This window comes from Pygocentrus nattereri, chromosome 7, assembly GCF_015220715.1.
Source record: "Pygocentrus nattereri isolate fPygNat1 chromosome 7, fPygNat1.pri, whole genome shotgun sequence".
In the NCBI taxonomy this organism is placed as follows: Eukaryota; Metazoa; Chordata; class Actinopteri; order Characiformes; family Serrasalmidae; genus Pygocentrus; species Pygocentrus nattereri.
In genome coordinates this window covers 24,242,334-24,263,256 of record NC_051217.1, presented here as the reverse complement: position 1 = coordinate 24,263,256, position 20,923 = coordinate 24,242,334, and the positions used below count along the sequence as shown (strand labels likewise).

At 42.5% G+C, this 20,923-nt stretch overlaps 1 protein-coding gene across 1 annotated transcript; it reads left to right on the top strand.

Moving 5' to 3' along the window:
- The first annotated feature begins 7,735 nt into the window (after nt 1-7,735).
- mmp23bb (matrix metallopeptidase 23bb) lies at nt 7,736-20,268 on the top strand. The gene is made up of 8 exons (XM_017719553.2): nt 7,736-7,831; nt 12,123-12,250; nt 13,203-13,342; nt 15,497-15,664; nt 16,625-16,789; nt 18,226-18,336; nt 18,874-19,000; nt 19,432-20,268. The coding sequence occupies exons 1-8, from the start codon at nt 7,736-7,738 to the stop codon at nt 19,625-19,627; spliced, it is 1,131 nt and encodes a 376-aa protein (XP_017575042.1). The 3' UTR covers nt 19,628-20,268.
- Nucleotides 20,269-20,923: the final 655 nt, after the last annotated feature.

The following is a 20,923-nucleotide window of genomic DNA, read 5'->3' as shown; positions in this document are numbered from 1 at the left end:
AGAAGTGGAAGATGATGGATGGATGGGTGGATAACCTGTAGCTACAGCCGTTCAACATGGGTAACAGCATCGAAGCGGTAGAACCCAGAGTGAATGGACACAGGCCAGTTTAAGGGGCAGGACAGCGAGTGTACATGTGGTTTATCGCAGCTCCTCTGCTGAATAACGTTACTCACATAAGCTCTGAGTTTTGCTGACACCATGTGACGCAGCACCGCCAACCCAAACATCACAGAAGGCGTGCGGGGCAGTGAGGCACATGCAGGGCCTTGTAAGGAAAAAAATAGTACCCCAAAATCATATATCTTCAAATTTAGCACTGTTTAACCAACAGCATGCCATATAAAACCTTATAAGACACTTGTAAGTTCACTGGTCATTTTGGATATCAGAGAAAATGGTGATATGTGTAGTGTGGACACACGTATGTCTGGTTGCCAGTGCTACAATAGTGACCAGTTATTTCTCCAGAAAGGCACATTTCACACCCAACTGCTCTGAATGATTTTGTTCACATCGGCGGAGTTCCCCTTTAAAATACTGATTAAACACCAGCCTCAGCGCTTTGAGAGCAGAGTGTTGTACGTAACACCTGTATTTTAACATAAAAGTCCCTCCATGCTTAACTAACCCTAACCCTATGCTTCTTAGTTTGGACAGAATAAAAGAGAGAACCTTTGCATTTTGTCAGGTTTCTTTAAAAAAGGGTCTTCTCATTTACGGAAAGCGGAACCGTCCGTTATGATTGCTTCTTTTATGGCATCACAAGTTGCACCTTTATTTTGAAGAGTGAAGGCCTGAAATTTTGGATAAATTCCAGCCAGAGCATTTTTAATATTTCACATTGTTGGAATCATCTGTGGAAGTGGTTCTCAGGGACCCCCCAAACAGTCCACATTAAAACAGGGATCAAGGAAAAATCTGGGCCTTCTGTGGGGTCCCTGAGGACCAGTTTGATAACCACTGCTTTAGAGATCCTTAAGAGGTTCTTCCATGGCGTCACTCCAAAGAACCCATTTTTAGCACCTTTATTTTTAAGTGTGAAAGTTTATATAACAACCTTAAAGCTGAGTGTTTTAAATAGCACATTTAATTTAAAATAAAAGTTCCTCAGTGCTTATTATTGCAAGGCTCCTAACGGAACTGAAGTGGTTCTTCTATGGCATCACAGAAAGAACCTGGGTAACACTTGCTTTACCTACATGCTGTGGGGGTTCTTTTCATAAGGCAACATGACAACTACATAAGCTTGGCATGACGACTGACATAACCTTACGTAACTGTTATAAATGCTTGTTCCAATAATATCATTTGCTATAAAGGTTACATTTTGATCAAAGTCACCTAAAGTAGTCTTTATGACAGATGACGCCTGTTGTGATAACCCTACATAACTGTTTATAAATGCTTATGTCAGTTGTAAGGACAACCTTATGAACAGAACCCTACAGTGAAGTGTTACCAGAACCTGTTTAAGCAACTCTATTTTGAAGAGATATATTGGATAAAAACCTATGAATTGTGTAGAACCTTTACAAGGAATTTTTTTAACTTTAAAAAGCCTTTTCACACTCATGTATAACATCTCTATCTATCTATCTATCTATCTATCTATCTATCTATCTATCTAATATACACACACTAACTGGCTACTTTTTAGGTACACCTGTTCAATTGCTTGTTAACACAAAAAGCTAATGAGCCAATCACATGACCACAACTCAATGCATTTAGACATGTAGAGGTGGTTAAGACAACTTGCTGAAGTGCAGACTGAGCATCAGAATGGGGAAGAAAGGGGATTTAAGTGACTTTGAAGGTGGCGTGGTTGTTGGTGCCAGATGGGCTGGTCTGAGTATTTCAGAAACTGCTGATCTACTGGGATTTTCACACACAACCATCTCTAGGGTTTACAGAGAATATATATATATATATATATATATATATATATATATATATATATGTATATATGTATATATAGACAAAACCTTGTATCTCTACAAAATGCTAACTTTACAAGGGAACGAAAAAACATACTTTTAATGTAACTTTTAGTGGAACCAGACTTCCTTTCCATGTAATTTAGGGCCACTTATTTTGGTCCATTTACCATTAAATTTACACACCACAGGCAGTTTCAACATATAAAAAAACTGAAAAATGGAGATACATGTTTTTTAAAGAACACTTCCAGTTCTGTATTCCTGGGGGGCTTGCATGCACAGCATATTTAAGATCTGACCAAAGATTTTCAGTGATGTTAAAGTCAGCCGACTGTGAGGGCTGTTCCAAAAAGATTTCTTGAGGTGTGTTTTGGATCTTTGTCCTGTTGTAGAAGCCAGTTTTCAGCTTTGGCCACTGTCTGCCACACAAGCATGCCAACAGACTCACCCCCACTAGGCAAGGTGTTCTTTTCATCAAATGCTGCTCCTGTTTTTCTCCAAACATATATTTTGGTGAATTTTATTTCATTAAGTCACCACTTATTTTCAAAATGCCTCTGCCTAATCTGCATGCTGTTTTATGCACATCAGATGTTGATGTCTGTGATTAAGTTAGCAGGTAAAGTTTATTTCTGATGACTCTTCATGTAGATCATGTCTGTGCGAGGAAGGCTGCGCAGTAGAACGGTGCACCATCACTCTTGTTTCAGATAAACCTTCCTGCAGTTCTTGCTGTCACATGGGGGTTTTGCTTTGCCTCTCTGGCCAGCATATGAGCAGCTATCTGAAAGTTTTCTTGGTCTTACCTTGACATTCCCACATTTTCCCTTCACAGCCATGTGGAAATCGCAAGCTGGAAGTGCTTTGATGTCTTTATAGCCTTCCTCTGCTTTGTATGCATTAATTAGCTTCACTTTCAGATCCTCAGCCAGCTGATTAGTGGAGCACCTGGTTGCTAAATCTTAACAAAAGGCTGAAGAGAATTTATTGTGCTCTGGAATTCTCATCAGTGGACAAGCTGACGGTTCTTGACCTTCCTATCTAGTCCTAATGAGTCAATTAAGGCCTAATGAGTTAATTAAGTTCTGAGACTTTACAACAGGTAGGGTGCCAAAACTTTTGCACACGCAATTACCTTTGTAACTGTACATCACCGTATGCATAACAATACATGCATTTTCGTATAGTTTTTTCACCTTTTCCTCAACAAAATGTGTCATTTGACCAGGGGTTCCCAAACTTTTGCAGACAGTCCTTCAGGCCTGGGTAGGATGGGTTACTGATTTCCAGTTCGTCAGGATCAAACATCTTGCAAAAAATGTAACATAAGCTATGGCATGTGTGCTTTGTTGACAGTTTTGAAGCAGCTAATCATGATTTTTCTTTTTGCAATGTTGTGGTTATATTATGCTTGAGTCTTCCAGGCTTTCTTATGAAAGGACAAGAAAGGCATTGTGAAGTCTTATGAATTTTGAACTGGGATGGAGGTTATGCAAGGGCCCTTGGACAGAGGACCCTCCGTGCCAAGGAAATCCATCATGGAGTAATGATTTCCTCTTGGTCAATACTGGACCTCTCTCAGTAATGATCTGCGAGGTAAAGCATCGTGCTGTGAGAAACCGCAGCCCGTCAGAGGTCAAACAGGCTAATGGGGTTAGTAAGAGACTGAGGGCCATTTGGCCCGGGATGCTACGTGTTACGCCAAACTGTGCAAATGCCAAATTTACACCTCATTCTGCACAATGGATTTTTAATGAGAGCAGCCTGTGCATGCCTAATTTGTGGGCCTTTAAAATGCTGGTGTTGGCCATTTTGTCAGAAGTTAACTTGCAGACAATCCAAAAAAAGCAAAAATGTCATGCTGTGGTGGGCTCGGCATGAATGTTAAACATCTTGATGAGCTCTAAAGAGTCGTTTCTTGTCAAACTCTGTGAAGGTCCCCTTCTTTCCACACTTCCTTCGAGCAGAGGTCACTAATCAGCGGACTGCGGTCCGAGTCCGGACCCAGACGCTGTCCTATACTGACCTGAACCTAGAACCGATAAACTATGGACGTGGTCCTATTTTAATCTGCGTAGCTTTTCTAGCCTTTATGGGAGCTTTAGCAACCCGAGAAACTCACAGACAGTTCCGACAATCACGTGTCGGAAATATCACACATAACGCTACTTAGCCAATCAGATCTGTGCATTACGATGAGCACTGAGACTCGAGTGAGTGATGCCACACGGGAGGGACGAGGAGAGAAGCAGCAGTCAGAGAAGAAAGTGACTCAGAGGGAAGTTATTCCACATGACGTGATCTAAAAAGAGAAAACTGACAGTAAATGTTGTTGAAATCTGACTGAACTGGAATTTATTTGATCTGATATTCAGTTGTTGACTGTATAAGATGTTGATATTCCCACTAGGCTACTTCAGTAAACAGTATAAGGCACTGAAGCATGATGCAAGTTAGACAGAATTATTTTCCGGACCTTTGCTTGATAATATTTTGTCTAATGGGACTTTGTTGGCTTGTAATTAAAGACCCCTGCCTTAGAGATTCCCATTGTAATCGGTGTTTGTGCAGATGTTTGGACAGACATTATTAGCCAATCATAGGTAAGTGAACAGCAGATCCCAGCACTGTTAAACATCCTACTGCATGACATCAGACACTATCAGCCAGTCACATTGCGGCAGACAAAGTACTAGGATATTATTAGCTACAACCCCAATTCCAGTGAAGTTGGGATGTTGTGTAAAACATTAAAAAAAACAATACGATGATTTGCAAATCCTTTTCAACCTATATTCAATCGAATACACTACAAAGACAAGATATTTAATGTTAAAACAGATAAACTTTATTGTTTTTTGCAAATATTCACTCACTTTGAATTTGATGTCTGCAACACATTCCAAAGAAGTTGGGACAGGGGAATGTTTACCACTGTGTTACATCACCTTTCCTTTTAACAACACTCAATAAGCGTTTGGGAACTGAGGACACTATTTGTTGAAGCTTTGTAGGTGGGATGCTTGATGTACAACTTCAGTTGCTCAACAGTCCGGGGTCTCCGTTGTCGTATTTTGTAGCTTTGTAATGCGCCACACATTTTCAATGGGACACAGGTCTGGACTGCGGGCAGGCCAGTCTAGTACCCTCACTCATTTACTACGAAGCCACGCTGTTGTAACACGTGCAGAATGTGGCTTGGCATTGTCTTGCTGAAATAAGCAGGGACGTCCCTGAAAAAGACGTTGCTTGGATGGCAGCATATGTTGCTCCAAAACCTGTATGTACCTTTCAGCATTAATGGTGCCTTCACAGATGTGCAAGTTACCCATGTCATGGGCACTAACACACCCCCAGACCATCAGAGATGCTGGCTTTTGAACTTTGCGCTGGTAACAATCCGGACAGTCTTTGGCCCGGAGGACACGACGTCCATGATTTCCAAAAACAATTTGAAATGTGGACTCGTCAGACCACAGGACACTTTTCCACTTTGCGTCAGTCCATCTCAGATGAGCTCAGGCCCAGAGAAGCCGGCGGCATTTCTGGGTGTTGTTGATATATGGCTTTCGCTTTGCATGGCAGAGTTTTAACTTGCACTTGTAGATGTAGATTTCTGCCTTGCTGCTTACTTGCAGAGATTTCTCCAGATTCTCAGAATCTTTTGATGATATTATGGACTGTAGATGATGAAATCCCTAAATCCCTAAATCCCTTGCAATTGCATGTTGAGAAACCATATTCTGAAACTGTTGGACTATTTGTTCACATGGTTGTTCATAAAGTGGTGAAACTCGCCCCATCCTTGCTTGTGAACAACTGAGCCTCTCAGGGTTGCTCCCTTTATACCCAATCATGACACTCACCTGTTTCCAATTAACCTGTTCACCTGTGGAATGTTCCAAACAGGTGTTTTTTGAGCATTCCTCAACTTTCCCAGTCTTTTGTTACCCCTGTCCCAACTTCTTTGGAACGTGTTACAGGCATCAAATTCAAAATGAGTGAATATTTGCAAAAAACACTAAAGTTTATCCATTTGAACATTAAATATCTTGTCTTTGTAGTGTATTCAATTGAATATAGGTTGAAAAGGATTTGCAAATCATCGTATTCTGTTTTTTTTTTAATGTTTTACACAAAGTCCCAACTTCATTGGAATTGGGCTTGTAAAAGCCAATACAAGAGCAAGGACCACTAGTCAGTCCTAGCTTAGGAGGCAGAGCAACTAGCCAATCATAGTGCAGAAGGCAGAACAACAAGCCAATCTCAGCTCAAGGAGCAGAACAATTTACCAATCCCACCTTAGAAGGCAGAGCAACTACCCAATCCTAGCGCAGGAGGTAGGACAACAAACCAATCCTGGAGCACAAGTCAGGACACCTAGCCAATTCTAGTTCAGGAGGTGGGGCAACTAGACAGTCCTAGTGCAGGAGAGAGGGCAACAAGCCAATTCTGGAGCACTGAACTGAATTCAGAACCATCAGCCAACTGTGTTTCTCACACTGTGGAATTAGTCCTCCACGTTTAACCCACCCGTGCAGTGAAGCACCCACATACACACTAGTGAACACACACACTAGTGAACAGTGAGCACACTTGCCCGGAGCAGTGGGCAGCCCTATCCACGGTGCCCGGGGAGCAACTGGGGGTTAGGTGTCTGGCTCAAGGGCGCTTCAGTCATGGACTGTCAGCTGAGGGGATCAAACCAGTGACCTGGTTCCCTAACCCCCAGCCCATGACTGCCGGCTGAGCAATATGCTGATGTTTTATTGCTATCATGATAAATTATGGCAGAATATGATTTTTTTTAACACATTGTGGATATTGGCAATCCTAAAAGAACACTCACTAACTACACGTTGCATTATTAAGCAAGCGTAATTAGTTTGCACTGAATACAAATCATTGCTGTAATGTGATGTATTATTATGATTATTATTATTATTATTACAGTATTTTTATATATGACACTACAGGTTCCATTTGGACAGTTTCAGTTGATTAAATCTCAGAAAAATGAAATCTTGTGATGCATATCATGTATCGTGATAATTATGCCATATCGCCCACCCTTGACTACTAACCAATCCCAACACAGGAGAGAGAGCAACTAGCCAATACCATAATTAGTTAAGATGACTAGCCAATCACAGCACAGCAACTTAACAACAAGCAAAATCTCGTGCAGGAGGCAGGACAAGACCAGCAAGCCTGTCCCAGCACAGGAAAAAGGACAATAACCAATACCTGCACGGGAGGAGGGACAGCCAGCCAATACCAGCAGCTGGCAGATACTACTGGCCAATCGCAGCGCAGGAGGCGGGGCTTTCCGGAATACGGGTGGGGAAAGAAATGACGCGTCTGCACTTCAGCCCGGAGCAGATGAGGAAAGTTCAGAGGCAAGAGAAGAAAGCAGAGGAGAAGCTGCTCAGAGGTACAGGCTGAAGTGTTGGCAGGAGAAACGCGAGACGGAGGAACGCAGGAACGCTTTGCGTGGCTGTGAGAGGAAACACGTGTCGTTTTTCTTCTTTTTTTTTGTCTTTTCTGTTTTTTCGAATGAGTAGTTTCTCTGCTCTGGCTGTGGGGCAGAGGGGGGCAGAGGGGGGACAGGGGGGAGTGCACGGATGCTCCTGCACACGCATGTAGTCTGTTATCTCCCAGCAGGAATGAAGGCAGCTCTGTGCTTTAATGAGTCCTGAAGCACATGTGGGCTGTCCAGAGTGGATTTGCACCCAAAGCAGTGAGTTTATTGTTTGAGGAGTCACTGACAGAGCTAGGGAGGGTGGGTTGGGATGTGCTGGGTTTGGACAGCACTGCTGCCTCTGGCACTGTTGCTGATAGTGCTCCCAGGCCGCACTGAAGGCTTCAAGCTGTGGACAAGAGAACCGGTAAGTGCACTTTATCCACCTCATCATGCTGTACGTTGTGATTTAGTCTGTGTGCAGTTTGCTGTGTGATGTGGCAGCTTGCTCAAGCTTGGGAAGCAGTCAAGTCACAACAGAGGTTACTGTCAGTCTGGATGAAGCTTCTTAGATTTGACTGAATGTTTAGAGCGGATTTTAAAGAATGGTAGTCTTTACTGATCACATGCACAGTTTGTGCTTTGAAATCAGATCATTTAGTGTAGAAACCCTTGAATGGCAACAGAGAAAGTAGATAAAACCCACAAAAGAACACTAAAAAGAACATGATAATGCGCTAAAATACAGAAAAATCTATACAAATTAGAAATAAATGCATATGGATAAAATACAGTGGCTTATGTAGTGTGAAATGTGGAATTTACTGGGGTTGTGTAGTGCAATAAAGAAAAATCAAATAGCTGCACTGTGTAGAATCTAAGAACTTGTGGGGTAAAAGCTTGGGATGAAAAGAGTCGGGGGGGGGGGGGGGGGGGGGTGCTGAAGGTCGTATGGAGGAGGAGGAGGGGTGAGGGTGGGTTTGCCTCCTTCTTTCTCCTCGCATGTGTGTGAGAGATATTTCAGCACTTGGCAAAAGATCTGGTAGCGAGTGAGGACAGGAAGAGTGAGACAGAGGGGTTTGGGATAGGGCTTCAACATCTGGGCAGCATTACTTTGGTATCTCGTTGTCTCTCTGTTACGTTTAGGCTGTGATTAGCTCTGGCCCATTTCGCCTGTTTCAGCTTTTTCATCCTTGTGGTTAACCTGTTTTAGCTTTTCACCTCTTTCTGCTTTTTGTCATTGACCTCTTTTAGCTTTTTTCTCTTGTGGTTAAGCTCTTTGTCCCCTTTCCACGCTTCTGGAGTTACATGTCTGCTAGACGTCACTCCGCCTGCTGCCTGGGACACGTCTCTCTGTATGAAGAGACTTACTGTGCTGTTTTTGTCAAAGCAAAGTATGATATATTCTCATATATATACACACATATAATGCGTAACATTCTGACCCCCTCCTTGTTTCTATGCTCATTGTCCATTTTATCAGCTCCACTTACTGTATAGCTGCACTTTGTAGTTCTACAGTTACAGACTGTAGTCCATCTGTTTCTCTGATACTTTGTTAGCCTGTTCTTCAGTGGTCAGGACCCCCATGGACCCTCACGGAGCAGGTACTATTTGGGTGGTGGATCATTCTCAGCACTGCAGTAACACTGATGTGGTGGTGGTGTGTTGGTGTGTGTCGTGCTGGTCTGAGTGGATCAGACACAGCAGTGCTGCTGAAGTTTTTAAATACCTCAGTGTCACTGCTGGACTGAGAATAGTCCACCAACCAAAAATATCCAGACAACAGCTTCCTGTGGGCAGTATGCTGTGACCACTGATAAAGGACTAGAGGATGATCAACACAAAGTGTGCAGCTGCAGATGACCCAAATAGTACCTGCTCTGTGATGGTCCATGGGGGTCCTCACCAGTTGCACCTCTTCATGGTGATGGTAATCCCAGATGGCAGTGAACTCTTTCAGCAGGATAATGCACACAGTGTTCAGGAATGGTTTAGGGAACACTCATGGTGTTCCCCTTACCTCTACATTCCTTAGATCTCAATCCGATCAAGCATCTTTATAGGACAAGAAATCTGATCCATGGCGGCTCCACCTCTCAACACATAGAATTGAAAGGATCTGCTGATTTTAGTGCCAGATACCGCACCTTCAGAGTGTCTTGCAGAAGCTGTGCCTCATTGGGTTAGAGCTGTTTTGGTGGCAACCATATGCCAGGTTGAACACCCCGACTCCTTCATCTCAGAGTCAGATTACATGTTTTGTTGGTTTTCTATTTTTTTTACAGCATGTTAAATTCAGCAAATAAATACTAATTGTGCATTAAAATGTGCAGCGGTGTGTTCTCTGTGTTATGTACACTTAAAAAAAAATCAAAACACAATCATTTGAACATTATATATATATATATATATATATATATATATATATATATATATATATATATAGACTGAATGAGCTCATTTCAGGCATGACAACTATATAGACAGCTCATTTAGTACATATTGCTGACTTACTGAAAAAGCTGACACTCTGAATGGCATTAATCTATAGCCCCATTTCTAAAAAAGTTGTGATGCTGTGCAAAATGTAGTTAAAAACAAAATGCAATGATGTACTGATGACCCTATATTTAATTGAAAATACTACAAAGACAACAAATCAGACGTTGAAACTGAGAAATTTTATTGTTTTTTTGAAAAATGTATGTTCAGTTTGAATTTGATGGCAACAACATGTTCCAAAAAAGTCGGGACTGGGGACTGTTTACCACTGTGTTTCATCACCTCTTCTTTAAACAGCACTCTGTAAGTGTTTTGGGAACTGAATTCATGATGGTTTAGGGGCATTAGTGCACATGGCATGGGTGATCTGCACATCTGTGAAGGCTCCATTAATGCTGAATGATATATACATGTTTTAGCAACATCTGCTGCCATCCAGACATCTTTTTCAGGGAAGGCCTTGATTATTTCAGCAAGACGATGTCAAACCACATTCTGCATGTATTACAGCAGCATTGCTCCATATTAAAAGAGCCTGGGTGCTAAACTGACCTACCTGTAGTCCAGAACGGTCACCACTGTGAACATCTGGCACATTATGAAATTAAAAATACGACAAATGAGGCCCCTGAAATTAATGAGCAGCTGAAATCCTGAATCAAACAAGAACAGCAAACATTTCACTTTCAGAACTACAGCAGTGTCTCCTCAGTTCCCAAACGCTTACAGAGGGCTATTAAAGGAAGAGGTGATGAAACACAGCGGTAAACAGGCCCCCGTCCCAACTTTTTTGGAACATGTTGTTGCCATCAAATTCAAAATGGGCATGTATTTTTCTAAAACAATGAAATTTTCAGGAGGGGGTGGGTGGTCACCAAACTTTAGCAACATCTGAAACGTGGAGTTACACATTCCCTGTTTGAGTGGAGCGACCGGCGACCTGTTCTCCTGTAACCGAATGTGAGTGATGAGATCAGTGGCGTAGCTCTGCTGACCTACAGTGAACTCACCTCTGTACTAACGTCCTAACAAGCTTTAGCAGAGTTAAATCACAATCTTCACAACTAAAGCGCCGTCAAAAAGTCATGTTTTAGTATTAGTGCATTCCACAGCAACAGAAGTTAAAGAAAGCAGTGAGTTCATGCAGTTACAGGCCTGATTTAAACGACAGTAAACTGAGGAAGCTGTGAGGTATTAGAGAGCGGGAGAGCGCCATCTTCCCAGGCTGGCTGTTTTTAGCAGCTGGCTAACTTGAAGCAACGCTCGGTCACTCACACAACGCGGCGAAATGATGATACTGTAGATCAAACATGACACAAAAGCTTCAAGTTTAGACGCAGCTAAAAGGAGGACTCTGTCTGTCTGGTGTTGATATATTGCAGTTCACCCCTCAAACACTCAAACACTACGGTAGAGTATAGAAACCCAGTCGTCTGCTAGCTGGTGTCTGAGTACTGTGATAGGCTCGGACATGGATGTGGTAGGAGTGATGGGAGTAAGGCGGGGTGATCCATCACTGACGTGCTGAGCCAGCTAATGTTTGCTGGATACAACGGGAGAGTCGAGCCTCGTCACCAGGCAGATAAAATAATCTGTTTTCTTTCTTAAATTATAACTACTATAAAAACTGTGGCCGAGCTTTTCCAGCTGGTAAAAACAGCTAATCGGACACTCTCCCCCACTGTCCCATGACAGGTCTGTGAAATGTTCCTCTGTTTGGTGAGTGTTTGTCGTGTTCTGACCATAAAGGATAGGTTAAAACAGCGATTAACCACCCAGGAGCAAAAGATCAGCCTTCAAACTTTAAAGAATGAATGATTTGACGTTTATCTCGTTGTGTATCGATATCAACTGATATGAATTTTGTTTATCGTGATAATATTTTTGGCCATAGCGCCAAGCTCTGTTGTCTTTGTAATATTTCCCTTTAAGAATATGGTGTACATGATTTGCACATCATTGAATCCTATCTTTATTTACATTCTGCTCAGTGTCCCAACGTTTTTGGAAATGGGGGAAGACTGATGTTTAACTGAATACACTTAGCTGTTTGTTGTTGTACAACTTCTTATTATTATGTACAGCTGATTTTTATAACGTCTCCTTTTATAATAATATATTCTTATTTCTAAGAGCCTTTGTGAATGTTATTGTAACTTTTTGAAGAGTGTCTCCATCACTTTTCTCATTCTGCAATGTGTCTGATCATTTAGGAGGTTACTGTGCCGCTTCTAAACCCTTCCTCTGAGCACAGCAGGCCAAGAGCACCACTGGCTCGAGCCAAACGCTACGCCATTAACCCTCTGGGCTACAAATGGGAGCACTTCAACATCACTTACAAGTAAGTCTGAGAGAGATTAAGAACTAATTTAGCTGGCTTTGCTTTTCCAGAAGAGGTTCTGTAATGTAATTTGATTGGTTGATTGGTATAGAATAAGGAATCAAAATTTCCAAAGACAGCCTGGATTGAGAGGTTCAGTATGTTCACGTCAGTGTTGTGTCAGAAGATGCACTCAATAACAATAACAACACACCTCATGCCCATGTCTATAAGGAACTTTTATCATTTAGCCATCAATAAAGTGGATGGGAAACAAGACCATTGTAACTGAGGGAGCCCTGCAATCAGCCAATTACGGAAGACCTTTCAGCCACAATTATTATTCTTATGATATTACTACTGGAGTAAAATCACTCCACAATTATTACTGTCAGACTGTAAAACTACACACGCTGCAGATTCACACTGGATTAAAATCACTCCACAGTTATTACAGTCAGACTGTAAAACTACACACGCTGCAGATTCACATTGGATTAAAATCACTCCACAGTTATTACAGTCAGACTGTAAAACTCCACACACTGCAGATTCACACTGGATTAAAATCACTCCACAGTTATTACAGTCAGACTGTAAAACTACACATGCTGCAGATTCACACTGGATTAAAATTGGGAGTCTCATAACAAATCACTTAATTGACAGAATCTCTGTGGGTAAAACTTTTCCAGCTTCAAAAAAACTTGATAATTAGCTTAATCAAGAAGAATGCTTTGAGACAGAGGAAGGAATGACAGGGGGAGATATGCTGTGAGAACGGGGGAGGGTTGAGTGATCAAAGCACAGACAGACTGAGATGTAAGAGGAGGAACGAGAGTGATGAGAGAAACGGGAAATTGTTGTTAGCAGATAAATCATAAATAGGTTATTAAGAGTGTGTGTGTACACGTTGGCATGCAGCTGTCTCATTTCTGTCTACGGAGAACTAACATCTTTTTTTGTCCTAAAGGATAACAAAGTTCCCCAACACGCTTAATAAAGAAGACACCCGTAAAGCCATCAGCATCGCCTTCACCAAATGGAGCGACGTGTCCCCTTTAACCTTCACCGAAATCACAGATCCTAACAAGAACGCTGACATCATTATTGGTGAGCTTGGACAGGTGAAGTTAACTCAAGCCAACAAGCGAAAGGATTTATTGTCCCTCATAGGGCTGTGAAAACGCGCTGATCTCAAAGTGCTAATTCAGCCGTGTCAGTTTAGAAATGCTAAAATCTGTGTCATGATCTCACGAAGATCTTTGGACCCCCACCTCCTCCACAGTCACACAATAACACAAAAATAATCAAACTGACAATAATTAAACTGCTTTAATAAACAGCTTGTGTTTGTTTGTGGGCACTTTGAACAGTGCTGGGAAAAATGTAAACAAACAAACTGATTAATTCTCCATTGATGTGCAATAGCCTGTTATTTCATGAACAGATATATTTCTGCAGAGTTTTGTTCTTAGGGGGCTTTTAATTATTTTAAACACAGCGGGGGCTTTTATTTCATTTACACATTCAATGGTTTTTCATTCGTTTAGATTTAGCTTCTGCAGTGGACTCTCCCTCTTCAAGCTGATTCGGGCCTTGTAGTCTGAGGCCCCTGGGAGCCAGAGGCCCCTGAACACTGGTCTGCTCAGTAATCCATCCGTTGTAAGAATTAAATTGATTTAATAATCTTCCATAAACCTCCTTACAGAACTTAGAACGATTAAAAAATACACTAAAGCATTTGAGGAAACCTGGTCACATTTTCTACAGTATAATGCGAGCTACTTTCTCTCCCCACACTCTGTGAAAATGACAAAAAATACACATATATTTATGTACAGGGTGCTTGAAAAAGATTCATCCAATTTCAAAGCGCCATAATTTTCCAACCATGAGGCGCAGAGGAACCAATCACAATCCAACTGTAAGAGGGGGTCAGAGTTTCTGACTGGCTCCCTTAAGTCTGAGAGGAGATGACCTCTGAGCAGGAAGCGTTCTGCGTTCCCCACTTCAATAAGAGTGAATCTGTCATAAATGCGCAGCGTGATTTTCATTGGCAGTGAAGCTCCAACAGCTCTGAGCGTTCAGCGTTGGCTCCACAGCACTGGATGATCTCCAAAATCGCACTGAAAGAGCCGTGAGTGCAGCGACGCCCGACACGCTCAATCCAGTATGGGATGAGTTAGACTGTGGTGTTGATGTCCGTGCAGCTGGAGGAGGTTCAGACTGAGACCTTGTACAATTACATAATAAACTTCATGCTCATTTAAACCATTTACAGTTCACTGCATTGATCTGTAAAGATTTGCAAGTGAAATGAATCATTTTGAAATCAGATGAATCATCATGTATATATATCTGTCTATCTATATATCGCTGCTGTTGGATCAAAACCTCATATCTCCAAAACGGTAACTTTACAGGAGAAGGGAAAAACCTACTTTACTTTAAATGTAAGTCAATAGAACCAGACATAGTTACTTTTGGCCCATTCATCATGAAAGTTTGACACAATATAAAGGACCAAATACATTTTCAAATTATGTAAAAACCTGGAAAACGACAAAAATGGAGATACAAGGTTTTGTTCAGACAGCAACAATATATATATATTGTATATATATATATATATATATATACGTACATATATATACGTGTGTGTGTGTGTGTGTGTAAATATATACAAATATACAAGTATACATATTTACCCACTCATGGTCACATTATGCAAAAAATGAACTACCTACTCACAAAAACATAAACATCTCTGTTCTGTCTGTCCACTTTGTCTGCTGGCTGTGTGTCTGTCTGTTCCATCTGTCTGCTCTCATTTGCTTTTGTTTATTGTTCTCCACTTAGCATTTCTTCACTTAAGTGGGTCGGCTGTTGGAAGGGGGGGGGCTTGAGGGGCTTATGAGTGGGTTGGGTACGTAGCTTCACCACTACCTGTAATGCATCATGTTGTGTCTCCACTGCTACGAAGGAACTGTTAGTTAAATGACAATAAAATAACGGAAAAGAGGAGAAAAAAATGGATCTCGCTGAAAGGGGGGAGTGAGGGTGTGGCCAGAGGATATTGGCCCAGTTTAGTTTTAAAAAATAAGTAAGTACAAAGGCTTTAATGTTATTATGAAATGTAATGATTTCTCAAATAATCATAGTTAATCGCTTAATTGCTGTGAGGTCAGAGATTTACCTCAGTGGCCTGCTGCTTTATTCTGAAATCTTAGGCCACTTTCTCTCTGGGTTTTTTTGCCTGGCCAGGTTTCTACACATTTAATCACACAGACTGCTGGTGGTCTCCACTGCACCCCTGCTTTGACGGGCTGAACGGCGAACTGGCCCACGCCTTCCTGCCCCCGCGGGGCGAGATTCACTTCGATAACCACGAGTTCTGGATCCTGGGAAAGTCACGCTTCAGCTGGAAGCAAGGTAACTCCAGAAAAAGCTCCTGTTAGAAAGTGTGGAAGTGTGCAGCTCAGTACGGATGTGATGTATTGATATGAAGGCGACTGAACTGCATCAGTTTTGGAATGGATTATAATAATATTCAATAAGCAATGGCTTATTTTATTCTGAAAGCCAAAATAAAATGTTCAGATATAAACGTCCACAAGTCATGTGTCCGAGGTGGACTGTTCAGGTCCTGAAATTAAAAATCCTTGCCAGGATTTGGTTCCCGCTACCTGAAGACCTCTACTGCAGGATGAATAACATGGAAAAGGGCTCACAGCATTGAAAATGGCATTTTCTTCTATTTTGTGTAAACACAAAATTTACTGTTTACGTCCCAGTTCATACAGTCCTTACCTGGAAATTAAAGGGACCTGCAATTTGACAGGCCTGCACAGAGTCCTGACCTCAACCCAATAGAACACCTTTGGGATGAACTAGAGCGGAGACTGCAAGCCAGGCCTTCTCATCCAACATCAGTGTCTGACCTCACAAATGTGTTTCTGGAAGAATGGTCAAAAATTCCCATAAACACACTCCTGACACTTGTGGAAAGCCTTACCAGGAGAGTTGAAGCTGTTATATCTGCAAAGGGTGGGCCAGCATCATATTAAACCCTATGGACTAAGAATGGGATGTCACTCAATTTCATATTCAAATAAAATGCAAGAAAAATGTAGGATATGGGCCCTTTAAGCTGACTAGAGAAGCATGACAGGTTGGAACAAAACCCTGGGGTGGATTTTTACCTCCTGGACCCGAACTCTTCTCCTCTGCTTTGTGTATCCATTGCCATGAATTGTACCACAATAAACTGAACTGAGTTGTGGAGCATGCTGACATCCTTCTTTCTGTTTCTCTGTTCTGCTCTATTTGGCTCTCTATCTGTTATGATCTATTTCTCTGGTCACTCTTCCTTCACCCCTTCCTCCTGCTCAGGCGTGTGGCTGAATGACCTGGTGCAGGTGGCTGCCCATGAGATTGGTCATGCTCTCGGCCTGTGGCATTCGCGGGATCCCAACGCTCTGATGCACCCCAACGCCACCTACACAGGCCAGCGCAACATCGCCCAGGACGACATCTGGGGCATCCAGCGGCTTTATGGTAAACCAGGACTGACCTGTATGAAGAGAGGCACTTTATGGACTTGACTACACACTTAAAAATGATGGTTCTTCAAAGGTTCTTTGGTAAAGAAATGGTTCTATATAGAACCATGAACACTCAGAGAACGCCTTGCATGATTAAACGGTTCTTGTGAAAATTGTGAAAGTGTTCTTCAGACTGATGGAGTATGTGCTGTTGAGGGTTAGTATTAGGGCCAGGATGAGGGTTAGGTGTTGGGTGAGGTTGGTACGGTTAGGTTTTGGGTTGAGTTTGAGGTAAGGGTTAGGATTTGGGCCACAGTGAGGGTTGGGATTAGGTTTTGGGTTGAGGTTATGTTTAGGATTAGGATTAGAGCCAGGGTGAGGGTTAGTATTAGGGCCAGGGTTAGGATTAGGTTTTGGGGTGAGGGTTAGGTGTTGGGTGAGGTTGATGAGGTTAAGTTTTGCGTAATGGAAGTAACACATTAACAACACATCTACTTACTGTAAGTAATGTATCACCAGAACATCTACAAGATATTTACTTCAGACACTTCACTGCGGCTACTTCACTGATATGTTGTCGATGTGTCACTGATAATCTGCTGAGTTTATTAATCAGCTACAAAGGACCATTTTAAATAAGTGTTACCAAACTTGTTCTATCTACATCGGCGATTATGTGCAACAATAAAAAAACATCAGCCCATCATTATCATATCACTGCATCCCTCATAAATAAAACTATTACTCACATTGGGCCTCATTCAGCAATATCTTCCTAAGTCTTTAACTTAAATGTGCTCTTGAGTGTGTGTACACTATATTTCCAAAGGTTTTCACTCACCCATCCAAACCATTGAATTCAGGTGTTCCAGTCACTTCCATAGTCACAGGTGTATAAACCCAAGCCCCTAGGCCTGCAGACTGCTTCGCCGACTTTCTGCAGCGTCAATCACTACAGACCTCCAAACTTCATGTGGCCTTCAGATTTCCATGATTTCAGGGATTCCATGGCCGAGCAGTTGCATCCAAGCCTTACATCAGTGTCTGACCTCAAAAATGTGCTTCTGGAAGAACGGTCAAAAATTCCTATAAACACACTCCTAACCCTTTTGGAAAGCCTTCCCAGAAGAGTTGAAGCTGTTGTAGCTGCAAAGGGTGGGCCGACATCATATTAAACCCTATGGATTAAGAATGGGATGTCGCTCAAGTTCATATGCGTCTGAAGCCAGATGAGCGAATACTTGTGGAAACAGTGTAGATTCTGTTCTTACCAAAGAACAAATCACTTGAGAAAACACTGGTGAATGTCAGGATCTTCGTGAAAACTGCATAAATAGGTTTTAGGAAGACATTTCTTCGTAATAACATTTGGTGAATGAGGCCCAATGTTCTTCTCAGGGTCTGAGACTGATGTGCGCACATTTAACTGGAGGTGTGCTTTTGTTTCAGGCTGCTTGGATAAGAAGCGCGTGTGTGACCCCTGGGCCCGGTTAGGGTTTTGTGAGAGGAGACGGAGCTTCATGAAGAAACACTGTCCTCAGCGCTGTGACCTGTGTTACGGTGAGTCTCTGTGAAGCCCGTGACTATAAAGTCATGCCCATGATGTAGTCAACCAGCCAGTGTTTGGTGTCTGACGTTTGCTTCTTTTGGAGGTACAAGGCAAATGTTGGTAACAAGTAATGGATGTTTATAACTATTCTACCAATTAACTCTGAAGAACTGAGCCCTTAAATCATCACCCGTTTGCCTCACACTGTATCTAGTTCATTATGTGGAGTCTGACACTGTATGATATCCTGCTAACTATAAACACGGACTAAATAAAGACAGTAATGCTCAGGATGCTACACTGTTTCTGACGATATATTCAATGTGAAATACTTCTGTTCCCTTTTTATTAACACTATAATTAACATGAAACCTGTGCGTGCAGGATGCACGGTGGTAGTGGTGGGGTATAAGCTTCTAATGCTTTTATAGCCTCATAGATCCAGTGCAAAGCTACAGAATCAGAGTACAGACACCAGACGTGCCTCGGCCGTCTACATTTTAGGTTTAAAGAGTTTTCAGAGTATAAAAGAGTGATCTGCCCATCAGAACCACTGGATGCTGTGTCCACCCCTACTCCTCCCCCTGCCAACGTTAAGGTCAAGATGGTGCCTCGAGGCAAAGTGGTGGGCTTCCGCTGTGGGACGAAAAACACGAGAGTGCCTCCGAAAGTCAGGTAGGACACAAAACCCAGCCTCACAAAACCGCACTCATTTCAGGTGAAGAGCTGTTTATGTTCGTGTAATTCATTTAAAATGACAGTTCGGAAAAAATAGAATATTCCCCTTAGCCCAAATGCAGTTCCCAAATTTGTACAATGTTCCCCTTAGCCCAAATGGAGTTGCCAAATTTGTGTTGAAGCATTAGTCAGATAATTATTGGATAAGCTACCTGATATCACTTGGTGAATTCTACTAATTTTCATCATATCACAGTCACATTTCACACAGAGAGACAACAATGTCCACATTATTAATATGGTAACATTTACCAGAAAAAACTTTTTTTGATTATATTAATTCATGTCCCAGTCGATTTCTAAAACAGTCCTGACTATTCGGGATAATTAATTACGATTCAACTGATTTGATACTGATGTGTTCTCAGCTGGTATAAAGATGGAGAGCAGCTGTTGACCTCCATCCCTGGCTACATTGTCATCAAAGACCGCGACCTGCGCATCGTGGCTAACGAGTTTAACGAGGGGACGTACACCTGCAGGATCCACCGACGCGGCACCGTCGTCTCGGCCAACTCCTGGGCAATCAGACTCAAACCAGAACGCTCATCCAACAACAGCTGATGACGAAAGAATGAGGGAGTGGAGGGAGGAGAGACGGATTTAAGCACTCACGCTACCTCCGCTCAGAACTTCTCTCCTTACCTCACATTCAGAAACAACACAACTGCAAATCGCATCTACATCCTCAGTGAACTGCTTCATGGGAGAGTGGAAGATTGTCTCAGAGAGACACAAAAGCTGGCTCGTGTGCTGAAAGAAGGGCTGGATGCTGTAGCAATTATGTTTTTTTGTATGTATATACATCTGATTTACAGTCATATGCAAAAGTTTGGGTACTCCTGGTCAAATTAAATCATCATCGTTAGCTGCTTAGTCCAGATAGGGTTGCGGGAGCAGTTGGGAGATCAGAGAATCCCAGACGACCCTGTTCCCCGTTCCTTCAGCTCATTCCTGGGCACCCCAAGCCGCTCCCAGACTAACTTGGAGATGTAATCCCTCCAGTGGGTCCTAGGACGACCCTGGGGTCTTATCCCGGTAGACTCTGCCTGGTACATCCCCACAAGGCAGTGTCCAGGGAGCATCTGATCCACCTCAGCTGGCTCCCCTCAATGTGGAGGGGTAGCGGCTCTACTCCGAGCTCCTCCTGGATGGCCGAGCTCCTCACCCTATCAAGTAGAGTGTAGGTGCCACCCTGCGAAGAGGCTCATTTCCGCCGTTTTCGGTCATTACCCACAGCTCATGATCACAGGTGAGGGTCGGGATGTAGACTGACCGGTAAACAAAGAGCTGAGCCATAGTCCGGCACAGTGACTGGATTACTGCTGCCGCCTGTCCCGATCTCACAATCCCTCTTCCCATCACTCGTGAACAAGACCCCGAGATACTTAAACTCCTCCACCTGGGGCAAGTCCTGTCCCCTTATCTGGAGTGGGCATGCCATCCTTTTCCAGGCTAGGACCATGGACTCAAATTAAATGCTTTGTTGATTTTCTAAATGGAAAGAATTCATCCTCTAGAGGGAACACATTTAAATAATGGCATTTTCTGCTAATTTCTATTTATTGGAAAAAAATAAAACATAAAATATTGCTGTCCAAAAAAAGCAAATATCTCTGAAAGGGGAACTTTACAGGGGAAAAACATTCTCAACGTTCACACATGCACAAACATTTTCTAAGCCGCTTATCCATCTGGTTTGCGGGGGGAGCTGGAGCCTATCCCAGCTGTCATTTGGCGGAAGGCGGGATACACCCTGGACAGGTTGCCAGTCCATTGCAGAGCTTCTTAACTTTCAATGTAAGTTAATGTGAAGAGATTTTATTCAAAGGAATTTTGGAGCACTTCTGTAAGACCATT

Coding starts and splice junctions, on each gene's coding strand:
- mmp23bb (XM_017719553.2), top strand. CDS start 7,736: ATGTGCTGGGTTTGGACAGCACTGCTGCCTCTGGCACTGTTGCTGATA. Junction 16,790..18,225: donor GGGCATCCAGCGGCTTTATG/GTAAACCAGGAC, acceptor CTTTTGTTTCAG/GCTGCTTGGATAAGAAGCGC. Junction 19,001..19,431: donor AGAGTGCCTCCGAAAGTCAG/GTAGGACACAAA, acceptor ATGTGTTCTCAG/CTGGTATAAAGATGGAGAGC.